Source organism: Haemaphysalis longicornis, unplaced genomic scaffold (genome assembly GCF_048455015.1).
Source record: "Haemaphysalis longicornis isolate Haplotype H1 unplaced genomic scaffold, Haemaphysalis longicornis Haplotype H1 scaffold_6, whole genome shotgun sequence".
NCBI lineage: Eukaryota > Metazoa > Arthropoda > Arachnida > Ixodida > Ixodidae > Haemaphysalis > Haemaphysalis longicornis.
The window spans coordinates 21,221,305-21,232,963 of record NW_027526407.1 but is presented as its reverse complement, the minus strand read 5'-3'; the positions used below and the strand labels follow the sequence as shown (position 1 = coordinate 21,232,963).

At 45.7% G+C, this 11,659-nt stretch overlaps 1 protein-coding gene across 1 annotated transcript in view; it reads right to left on the bottom strand.

Annotated features, from left to right (window-relative positions):
* Nucleotides 1–3,161: 3,161 nt before the first annotated feature.
* LOC144142293 (venom metalloproteinase BumaMPs1-like) overlaps nt 3,162–11,659 on the bottom strand; it is a 49,453-nt gene continuing 40,955 nt past the window's right edge. The window contains exons 9-13 of the mRNA XM_077673690.1: nt 7,263–7,371; nt 6,495–6,662; nt 4,214–4,349; nt 3,955–4,095; nt 3,162–3,448 (exon numbers count right to left, since the gene is read on the bottom strand). Of these exons, the coding sequence (XP_077529816.1) occupies nt 3,218–3,448; nt 3,955–4,095; nt 4,214–4,349; nt 6,495–6,662; nt 7,263–7,371 (785 nt within the window). The 3' untranslated portion in view covers nt 3,162–3,217. The remainder of the gene's footprint in view (nt 3,449–3,954; nt 4,096–4,213; nt 4,350–6,494; nt 6,663–7,262; nt 7,372–11,659) is intronic.

Here is an 11,659-nt window from a genome sequence, read left to right as displayed (position 1 = left end):
CCCTCGTGCTTTTTCGAAATAATTTATTCAAATCCCTTCCAGATTTTTTTAGCAACATTCTAACCTTCCTTTACCTAGCTGTACTGCGGTCCAATTCCCTTTTCCTTTAGCAATATGCATCGATCTTCCGTAAGCATGACTCCTCACTTACTTAAGATTGGTCGGATATCTTCGCACTCAGTTAAAATACGTTGAATGGTTTCTGTTTTATGATTACTGTGAACTTGGTGAGTTGGTACTTATTCATTACACACGTGCGCGGTGAAACGAGGACTAAGAGAGGGGCCCATATAACCTCCGCGTCGGGTGCTATGTGCCTTTTTTTATTCGTCGTTTTTCCGAGTAGATATATATTGAATAATGTTGCTGGCTTCTTTGCGAAAGCTACGAACAATTCTCCTCTATCTGTTCGCGTAAAAGCGCTCTTAGCGCCGTGCCAGAGCCGGGCCAGCTAACAATGTTCTAACATTTTTTTATGGACACATTTGCCCTCGCTGGTATTGTAGTTAACCAGACTACCGAATGCGTCCTTCTTGAAACGTCCGAGTACGAAGGATAGAGTGGTTTGGTCAGGAAAAAAACAGTAAAGCTCATTTATCCCCAAAACACACAATATAATTTATGTGTCCGTGCGCGCCCGTGTGCGGGTATGCGTCCACGAAACTACATTTAACAATAAAAACGTTGATTTCACTCTGTACAAAGGTAATGCGACCAGAGACATTTGCATGGTGATTTCACCCATCAGTATGCAGACGACATCCTCATGATAACCAATGTGCAGAAGGCGGCAGTGGGGCAAAAAAAACCCTTTGAATTGCAATTGCGGCCGTGCACATCGGTTCCCTCTGGCTAAGTCCGGTTGATCTCACCAGTTCTTTTACTTTATTTCCGTCATATCTGAGGAGATGGTCGTACTAGTATGTCAGTACGACATTCCAGCAAGTCTAGCACATTCCTTCATGTCCATAACGCACTAGGTTGTGCGTAAAAATGTGCGTGGTTTCAAACCGCAGGTGCGCATATCGGCCATTACCAATCTCCCCTTACCAATTACTGAAATGGTCGAGTTGACCCATGAAAATTAACATACTTCTGCGGGCACGGGAATTTCCGAAACAAAAAATATCCATTGTTTTGGCACCTGAACATTCCGAAATAGTAGGAAACGGCTCGGCACATGAGGGTACCTGAGCGCTGTTCATCTGAGACCCCACTGATGCTGCACTAACTCCTCAACGGTTCTCCGATAGGGATCGCCTCTCGAACTACTGATAGGTACTCGATCACTACGGACTGTCCAGAGACCGCTTACCACCACCCGAGCCTCCCTCTCCCGCCGCCACGCTGTAGTATGGTGCCCTCCTATCACTCTAGTACGCCGAGCTGCACTCTAGCAAATGCCCTCTTTGCCATCAATGCGTAGACCTACCACATCTAGTTTGGTCCTGTAAAAAAAAAACTCTAGACACTCCCAAAAAGCACCCCATTTTATCCAAATTACAAACTAGAAGCAGTAGGAAGCCGCACTGCTTAGCACAAACCCTCTGACCCAGTCCACACTAAGTGCCCAGGTGTTCCGCGACGCCGCAAAAATCTATATGAATCCTTCCATCGCCGGAAGAACACTCAAGTTGACATGAAAAAGGTGTCACCCCTGGAAACAATAAAGTTTTATCTCAGCTGATCTATTAGTTTACTTTAGTAGCTTTGGAGTAATCGGCTAGTTTTAAAGTCATTCCTCTGCTAGAGCCGCCGACCTTCGACTGTGGATTTGCTGTTAAAAGCGCCGTTTCTATTATTTTATTTTCAATTAGTTACCATTAGGTTTTACACGTGTTTGCGCGTTGCAACTGCAAGCTGGGTGTGAATGGTTTGTGAACGATTTCTTTAAAACAGTATCATTAAGCAATCACCAGAAACGAATCCGTGGGTTGACATTTACATTCTAGGCTCAGTGGAATATCAATGCCCCGAAGCAGTAGTTGAAGACTAAGGACATCTGCGCTTTTGCCATTACATATTTCTCAGCTGGACACACAAGAAAAGGAGGATTTTGGGGAGGCCTAAATCTTTATGCTTGAATCTAAATTTTCTTACTCTTCAATTATAAAAAAAGGCGGTGTGTATGCTTCAGGTAATATAACGTCATACCTGAAACAACTTCCGGTATTCTTCGATTTTTTCAATAAATTGCACTGGAAACAGGCTGCTTCTTGTAACGATAAAAGATATACCAACATATGACATCTATAAACTCAGCTATGCGACGGCATACGTTGCCTAAAAAGAGGAATAGGATGTAACGGGGGCATTGCCAGACGGTGGGTTTCAGCGTTGATGTGTCTTTTGTTAGAACACACCTAGTTGAACGCTTAAAGGATCCAAGAAGACAAAACACAACTTTTTAAAGCACTAGGCTTGAGTACCTCACTCAGCTACATTCCGGCCACGAAAGACATTTTTTAACCGATAAAAACGCAAGAAATACTTAAGAACTTCCAAATTTTGCGCCACAGTGACGTGTTATCGGCGCGATTGACGTCATATGGCCAACACTAAAGCATAATTTTCAGTTTGTTAACTGCACGTTAGCATTCATGTGATTCGATCAAACGCAACTAGCGACCCCACTACTATTGTCCAGTCATGCGTTCTGGCGATTGATCACTTCGGCCGCCGTTAATCGCCCAAACAAGAGTCTGGGACGTCATTGAAAAGTTGCCGGAAACTGGCATGCGAGTCGCCCCTGCTCCACACGTTTTCTTTAATATCTCCGTTATTTGTCGAAGTTTGCGATGAAATCGGTATAATTGTTATCAGAACAAACCAGTCTTTCTAACGAAACAAACTTGTATTTTGTCTTCCTGGCCCCTTTAAGGCCTCGTGCTGCTAAACCCAAAAAGGGCGTCTACTACTAATTTCCGCCCCCTTTTTTCTCTGGTGGAGGCGAAACTTAAAACGGTAATGTGTCGTTTTTTAGTCCCAAGTGCCTCATCATTATGCCGTAACCCCCCCCCCCCTCCTTCCTCGTAGTGTGGGTAAGACCTCAGGTGCATTTTCAGCGCTTTAAACCATGAATTGATTGATATTTTAATGTATTCAAAGCCCCTACAAAAATGTTTTATTACATTGCTATGTAAACACGCCTCCCGGCTGTTATTGCATATTTTATGCAGGCAGATGTAAACGGTATAACGTTTCTTGCGTTTATTTCTCATCCTTGATTATACCTAAATCTTGAACTATACCGTCCATTTCCACCTGCTGTTTTCCTAGTTGGCGTTGTGCGTGCTGTGGAACTGCAGTCACAGCGGCAATCCGTTGTTTGGATACCAGTCTCGTGTGTCACGGTTTCAGGTGACGTCTTCGTCGTTGGCGGGGCCTTCGTGGTAGTTGTAATTCTTGGAATTGGCTTATAATCAACACAATCCCCGCGGATGCACACCTAAAAAGATAATAAAGTATAATAGTGCGATTCGTTTTTTTTATCGTTGAGGCTGGAAGGAACAATGCGCTTCTCAAAAACACTATTTCTCCCTACCGCGAGACTCAAGTATTGTTTGGTTGCCACTATTTACTAATTTTTATGGAAAGGCACACCAACAGAACACTGCCCAGTATTCGTCTAGTATATTGAAAAGGTCACGTACACCCGTGCAATGCTTATACGTCCACAAATATGAAACGCCCAACCCTGCGGTTCTTGGTCATCACGAGCCTGCTACATTGGCACCAACAGTACAAAATAAAGAGCAATTCAGTAGACGTACGACCACAGACAACTCTGCATAACGTATCACTATGGATTGATCAATTGTGATGTGTTTGTTTAATGTTGAAAGCGCGCTTTTTGTCGCTCATGATTGGCTGTGGTGTTACAACTGGCTGAAGATAATTTTTTTTTTCTCTAAGGAACTAAATGCGAGTAAACAAATTTTTTATGAGCCTTACCATATTCTCGTCGCATTGCATGTAGTCTAACGCATCTGTATCCATATAGAATACCCGTGTGTAAAGGCGAGTTCTACCATAGTAGTCGTAGCTATGATACTTCTCGTATTTACATCTCACTTTGCAATTGGTTTTGTTCACCTGAAAGAAACGAAGAAGCCGGAGCTCCGTCAGCTCAGTTCAACAATGTAGAAATAAACAAATACATTACTTCTCAACTTTCCTCGTTTTATAAAACAAAATCGAGAACGTTGCTTACAAAATCAACCGTGACATTCTTCTGGTCCGGGAATACATTTGTGCAGAAGGCTTGGAAGGAAACCTTCATTCCCGGATAGACCCCTTCCAAAGTGTGCTCCGTTCCAGCAAACGCCCAGCAAGTTTGTCCCCTAAGCCTGTGATCAACAAAATGTAACAATATTACACTGCGGTGTTGCTATGACAAATTTTAAGTAAAACATTACGTAAAATCATCACACTGCATGACAGAAAGAAGCTGAAAGCTGATCTTGAAACATGCACCGGATAGCATTCCTTTATACGAAGTGTATTTTCGTACTACAATTTCGTTTGTATTGATACGCTGACCAAAAATGTATGTTTTTTGCAGAAAAAACCCTAGCTATCTTCCTGATAAACGGTATATCAAACTATTGAAGGCTATGAGATACGAACGAATATCCGTGCACTGCACGGTAGGAAATGAAGGTAAATGAACAACACCTCAATGAGCTACATACTGTAAGCCATTCAAGCCGTGCTGCCCATTTAGCCTCCCAAGAGCCTAGAAAGCATACTTGGTTCTGACGGTGAATTTCTCTGCTCAAGTAGTTTTGTGACCTAAGTATGTTGAAGCCAATGAAATGAAACCACGCTTGATGTGTGAAATGTCTGTCATAATAATTATAACGGACGGTTTGGCAATTTGGTAATGGCACAAAAAAATGCTAGGACAGAGGGAAAGAGTGTGGTCAGCAGACACGCTAAATATCGACGTAATACTGCAAAACATTGAACTACAAAATCTGTACAACTCAAAACACAGGATTTAGCGGAAAATGTTGGTTAATAAAATTCAGTTGATGCCCAGCCCATAGCCGTCCGCACTCTTCTTCGGTCTTCCAGTGTATTTTGTCGGTAGGAGTTAATCGTGCGTGTGTCTCTCATGCGTGTCAGAAGCAAAAAATATTTAACGTGTTTTGACATGATGATAACCAAATCAGAACAGAAAATAATAGGGTGTGAGGAACAGCAACTAAAGACATGAGAGGTCGTAGCTTGGCTACAGAAAAAGTAAACAAAACTCCGTGGCATGAATATATATAATAGGCAATGAAGATGTACCTAAAAAGCAGAGGTATAAATATTCAAAACATTGCAGCCTCGATGATGCCACACTTCTAGAGCACAAACTCATAAGCGCCCGCTCCTGTGGTTTCTGGCGCCGTCGTCCCTCGATGCAACCGAGCGAAAGAGGACTACACCGAAGTCGGACGAGGAAGAGAGATCAGTAAAGCGGAGTCGTAAACTATGGCGAAAGTGTAAGGGGGAGGGCAGTTGACGAGGCCTCGCAAAACCTGTGCGGGAAAACTGCACCTTGGAGTGTAGTGGCTCCGGAAAAAGGAGATGCGAGATCAGGCATCCCTGAAAGACAGCGTCTTCAATTTTCAAGTGCACAAAAAGCACAGAAATTTGAATTCTTATTTATTTTAAGTGGACGTGTGGTCTATTTCGGCGCGACCGAATAAGAAAACCGGCTGGAAACTAAGATTTAACGATGAAATACAACGAAGGCTAGCTCCCGAGCCTCGCGCAGGTGCTTCGAGCGGCAAGTAAAAATAGTCCCAAAAGATGGCGTAACAGTGATAATTCGGAAAACTGATTGACTGTAGGGTTTAACGCGCCGACGCAACGCAGGCGATGAGGCGCGCCGTAGTGGAAGGCTCCGGATTAATTTTGAACCCCTGGGGATCTTTAACGTGCGCCGAAATCTCGTACACACGGGCGTTTTTGCTTTTCGCCTCCATCACAAAAGCGGCAGCCGCGGCCGGGAATGGAAACCGCGACCTCGTGCTCAGCATATTCGAAATCTGAACTACGCAAACGCTAAACGAGTGGACCGAGACAGGAGAGGAACAGTGTCAGAGGTGGAAAGAGGATGAAACAGGAGAGGCATTTTCACGGCAAGGGCGACAAAAAACTCATCTTTCGAGGACATTCGCAGCGACGCGAGCAGCTACGGAGGCAATTATTGAATAAGTAACTACAAGACCGAAGCCGGACGGAGAGGGCGGCACGAGGAACAACCGTTCATGCACCCTTTCCGCTTTAATACCTGATATGAAATCAGCTTTTCCTTCCCTTTGTTGTTTTTCTCTTATTAGTTTTTTTTGTTTGTTTTAGTGCAAATACGAGCAATTCCTTACAACTAAATACCACTTTGTTGAAACACCACGCAAAAAATCAATAATAATCGCATCTCAATGCCCTTACAACAATTTACCTTCGCTGTAAGATTTTTACACCATTTAAATGCTTACCTTAGAACAAACTGTATCTGTAACAAGCTGCATTGTGAAAAGTAATGGTGGCTTCGTCCCACGTTCTTGTAGCTCATAATGTTTCCAACATCCCAATCGCAACTCTTAGCGCTGGGGTGTCCTGGGATGTTACTTGCGGGATCTGATCCGTCGTGCGTTGCACCTAGTCTAAACACAAATGAAATTGTGCGTGTTACATTCTCGCCAGAGAATTCTATCTTCGATGAATCAAACTGTCCTTGAAGTTAAAGTTCCAGTTAATGGAGAATATAAAACGTGTCAATATTCTGTTCGTGCGGTAAAAAAACAGGATTTTTTTTATTGAAAACTTGTTCAATATCGCAATCATGAACCTTTTCCCCATAATATCCTATAACTTAACACACGTTATAGACGCCTTAGCATAGAGGCTTTATTGCAATACCCAAAATACAGAAAAAAGAACTGAAGCGTCTATTTGCGTTGCAGCGTCTAGAATACTCGAAACCATAGTGGTAATTTTGGAGCGGTGGCTTATTTGGCTGCGGCGTGTTTGGCAGTCCGTTTTTGCGACTATCCCTAGAATAAATGGATGCAAGATGGAATCTATTTAGCGCCTCAAAACATTTCCGAAAGTCTCATTTTCCATATAGGCGAAAAAAAAACTCTCCAATCAAAATGAGGAGGAAGACAAGCATCAGACAAGTCGTATTACAGGGATAGAATACATAGTCGTGCGAGACTGCAGTTCATGCATGGCTCGATGACGGCCCAAATGCAGCTTCTTACGTGTGTGCCAGCTCGTGTGTGAAAGTTTGCATTCCCGTATAGAGTCCAGGCTTATCTTCTCCAAGCGCTACGTAGGCGTCTGTACAGACGCCACCCACATAACCAATACCTGGAAGGAAGTGCACTCTTGTTTGTAACGTTGCAAATAGCTAGTTGCAGAGACAATGAGGTATTTGTTTTACAACGCTTTCTAAAATAGATGTAGTGACTTCATTACAACAAATATGTGCCAGCGCTACAAGAGATTGGCGGCAACGCCTTTCCACCGACTGAGTACTCCCATGAAATAAAAAAAAAATCACCATCTTCCCGTAGGGGAACCCTGAGTAGTATACGAAGCAGCCATGGGGTCGACCCAAGTCGACTGTGTTTAGGTTGTCCGCAGACATCAAGCTCACCTCGTCAATGATTACACATTTCACGTTGCGGAAGGCCACGCGGAAGGTCTTCAACTCGGTGGCGCTGAGGCATCTGTCCTTGTTGGGGCCGGTGGTCTTCCGAGAGAGCTTGAAAGCCGCGTGCGCCGAGGTTCATCCCACTGACACAGCCGTCTTTCCAGTGCTCGCGCAGATGACGAACGCGTTGTAGGCGGTGTTGTTGCCCGTGCTGCTGTACCGGTTGTAGAGGTTCATGGCAAGTCGGAGGGCGAACGTCTTGCCGCAACCGGCCGGTCCTGTGAAGAAGACCCGTAACGAAGCTGCTGACGGCGTCGTCTGCCGGTGGATGATCACACGCAGTAGCTCATGTTGTTCCGCGTTTATCATCCTCATCAAGATGTAGTATTCGTCTCGGTCCATGATGTCCTGGCGCTGGCGCACGCCCGCGCACGGACTCGCGTTTTTGATCAGGCGCACCATGTCTTGGCCCGGGATGAGGTCGGCGTCTTCGTGTTCCGACCAGACGATCAGGGCAGGAGGAGGTGCTGCTCCTTCTTCTGGTTGTTTTTCTTGTTGTGCCCTCTTGTCCACGGCGCTGTCTGCGGCGCTGGCACTGGCGTTGACGCAGGCGTTGCAGGTGGCGTTGCCGGTGGCGTTGCCCGTGGCACTCATCGCGGCGTTGCGGGAGGAGGTTCCGCTACGGGAAGATGACGACGGTGGTTAAACGCGAAGTTATCTCGTGACAGATTCTGTGGTTGGCCAATCCCTAGAGGCATCCTGCCACAGTCATCATCAGTGGTGCCTGGCCAGGCGTGCGCAGTGGGGGTGTGGACGCCGCACAACAGCGGCCACACAACGGCGGGGGGAACAGTCGCGAGCATAAGCTGCTTCGCATCAAAAACACGCACATAAATACCACACAAAGGCACAAAATATTCGGGCGCGACGCGAGGGTGTTTATATATGCGGCCTTTTCCTGTACCTTTCGTTGAAATAAATTTGACGTCAAATATTCACAGGTTAACAGTTGTTGGCAGCCGTTCCTGCACTGCGTATAGTAGCTCCGAATAATAAGCTTTTCCTCTAACCCTCACGCTCACACCCAAAAGAGACTTATTCGAAATGTGTCTTGACACGTGCTGAACATCGCAGCCTGTATGTTCATTTGTTTACTCTCGTTGTTTCCTGTAGCATTCTCGGTCTACCCTAATGATTCAGATAGCCTGCCGAAATTCACGGTCTTCCGCTCAACCGTATCCGGGTGTCTGGACTCAGTATGTTTTCTTCGTGGTGCACTTGCACCATCCTGTTGGGCTGTTTGAACCCCGCCTCCCCTTTCTTCCGTATGCTCACCATGGACTTGGGTTGCTGGTGCGCTGACAATACCGACAAAGAACAATTTGCTTCGTTCACGCGCTTTTCTGCCCGGACAAAATTATAGCAGAGTTATGGCTGGCACATCTACTTTATTCAAACGCGGCTTGACATGGCTGCAACAACAACAACAACAACAAAAATCAGTAGCTACTGTTAGGGCACACAATACCAGCTGGTTTTGTTGACGTTTAAGAGCTCGCCATGCTTTAATTGGCCGATGTCAGTGAATGAGGCGAACTCTCAGTAAGAGTACGTTTGTGGAAGTTAGGCAGCTCTCCCGGTGTCTTACAAAATATTGTCACTGGACAAGACCATCCCCGCGCCGCCATGGTTCACCACCAAATGACGGCAAGGCAGAAGATCGGTGTGGAGGCAGCCGGTCCGGGCTCAGTTATCTACAGTACTAAATAGTAGCTGCTTTCTGACATTTGATGATTAAGTCTGCTGCAAACTGGATATAAAACCAAGTGATAACTTTTGTTGGGTGTGGTTTGAAAGTTAACGCCGACCTTCGATTTGCAAGAATTACAAGGGAAAATAAGACTTTTCTAAGAATGTAAAGGTGAAAGCCTAGTTTTATTTTGGTTGATGTACAGCATAAATGTTACTTTTAGTTTGCTGCGCTTCCGTCACGATTTCACCACCAAATTGACGACACACTCCGGTATTCGTCCGGCTCGCTCCCCATTGCTAGGAGCATTTATATAGGCGGCCTACATTCCTTTGGCGCGTCTGTTTCCTTTTCCTGGCGCGCTCCCGTCGCCCCGTCTCAGAGCCCTATTCAAACCTTCCTCCAGCACTGCCGTTTCGCTTTTCTTTTCTTCATGTGAACCCTCGTTGAAGTTCTCCGGCTCGCATGTTTACTGGCGCGTGAGTCTGGGTCAGGGTCACCGGCTTGCGCAACTTAAATTTTTGTGCGCAGCCCTTAAGCGCCTGCTGCTGTGGCTTGGCGGCTGCGAGGGCGTCATAACCGAGCGAAAAGTTGGAACACCTAAAACTGAAAGAAAATGGGGGAGGCGAGTGTCGCGAAGTGGTTATGATGAGCGCTTTTCTTAGGAGCCCGCCTGCACAACCTGGGCTGCTGGGCATCCCCCACCTGTACCGACTGCCCAGAGCCACAGACGCTCAAGCACTTACTGTGCTCTTGCCACCAGCATGACACCGAGGCGGGAACTCCGGGCCGCCCTTCTGCGACTCGGTGCACCAAGCCACAAGGTGGAAGATTTTCTGTTCCCAACAGGTCCGAACGCCTTCCGATGGGAGGTCTTCCAACACCTCCTCAACTTCCTGGTTGTGACAGGAGTAGTGCATCGTTTGTAGCCGTCGAGCCTTGGACGAGACGAACGCTATATAGACTGCCCCCCACTCACCTCCTTCTTCTCTCGCTTTCTTTCTTCCTCTCCTTTGAAACCGCCCCCTTTCCCTTACCTGGACTGGGTTGTATGAGGGTGAACTCCCCGTTCAGTTCAACAATATCCTCCAGTTATTTTATCTTCCCTTCTTTCTTAATAAATCCCTACCACCATCTGATTGCTTGTTGAGGAGGCGGCGTAAGACGCTCCTCCGAAAGTGGGAGGGGAGGACAGTATGACGGACACGCGCCAGCCAAGAAGGTGTAAACTTCCATCGGGATGTCGTGGCGGCTGAGAAAAAAAAACGCAAAACCAGGCATCCATGGAAGCAGGCGTCTTGTTCTTTCAAGTTCACAAAGACGTACAGAAGCCCAGAACGCGCTGTGCGCTGCACGTTCATCGCTCCTTCGGTGTTCGTCGTCGTACTCGTAGCATGGCTCCTTCCAACCACGTGACATTTTCGCGGGAGGCTCAACACGATTTACATGCTCGGCTGCGCCATCGCGCTGTGAAATAACAGCGCAGTAGCGCGCGCTTCCTTGCGGAAGTTGAGTTTGCAATTACTACCGGAAACACAGTAGCCGTGCGCGTTGACCGAGAAGACTGCAGTTCGCGCCTGCTGTGCACAAATTTTTCATCAGGAAAAATGGTAATCGCCAGCCATTTTTGAACACTTCTGGGCACCTCACGCGAATTTTTCACATCATGCGTTCCATGACCGACAAATGTTTTTGTTTGTTTGATTGATTGATTGATTGATTGATTGATTGATTGATTGATTGATTGATTGATTGATTGATTGATTGGTTGATTGCGGGGTTTCACGCATTGAACCTGCACTGCGAAACAGACATCTACAAATTTCGCCTTTAAAAATTTGAAATGCAAGCGTACATTTCTACGCCAAGTGTGCACAAATGTTCTGCAATACAGTATTTCATATATAAAGTCAGAGGCTTTATCTTTGCAATGAAAGATTTACTTGAAACTGATTCAGAAAAAAATAATGCAAAAAGCTAGGACGCTCTGCTATGTTTTCAACACCCGAATTACACAAAGACAAGGATCATTACAATGTAAAAACCATTCAATCCGCAAAAAGCTCCAACTTAGGAATCCTAAAATAAAGCTTATTTATCTGATAACTTTGGGGGGAAGGACGAACGCGGTTTACTGCAAAAAACGGTACATGTAGTATATCGCATATGTGAATGCGAGAATTTCTTTGGAATGCCATTCCCCACGAAGGAACACAGAAAAAAGAAAGCTCCACCTTTTAATAGCGGAACCT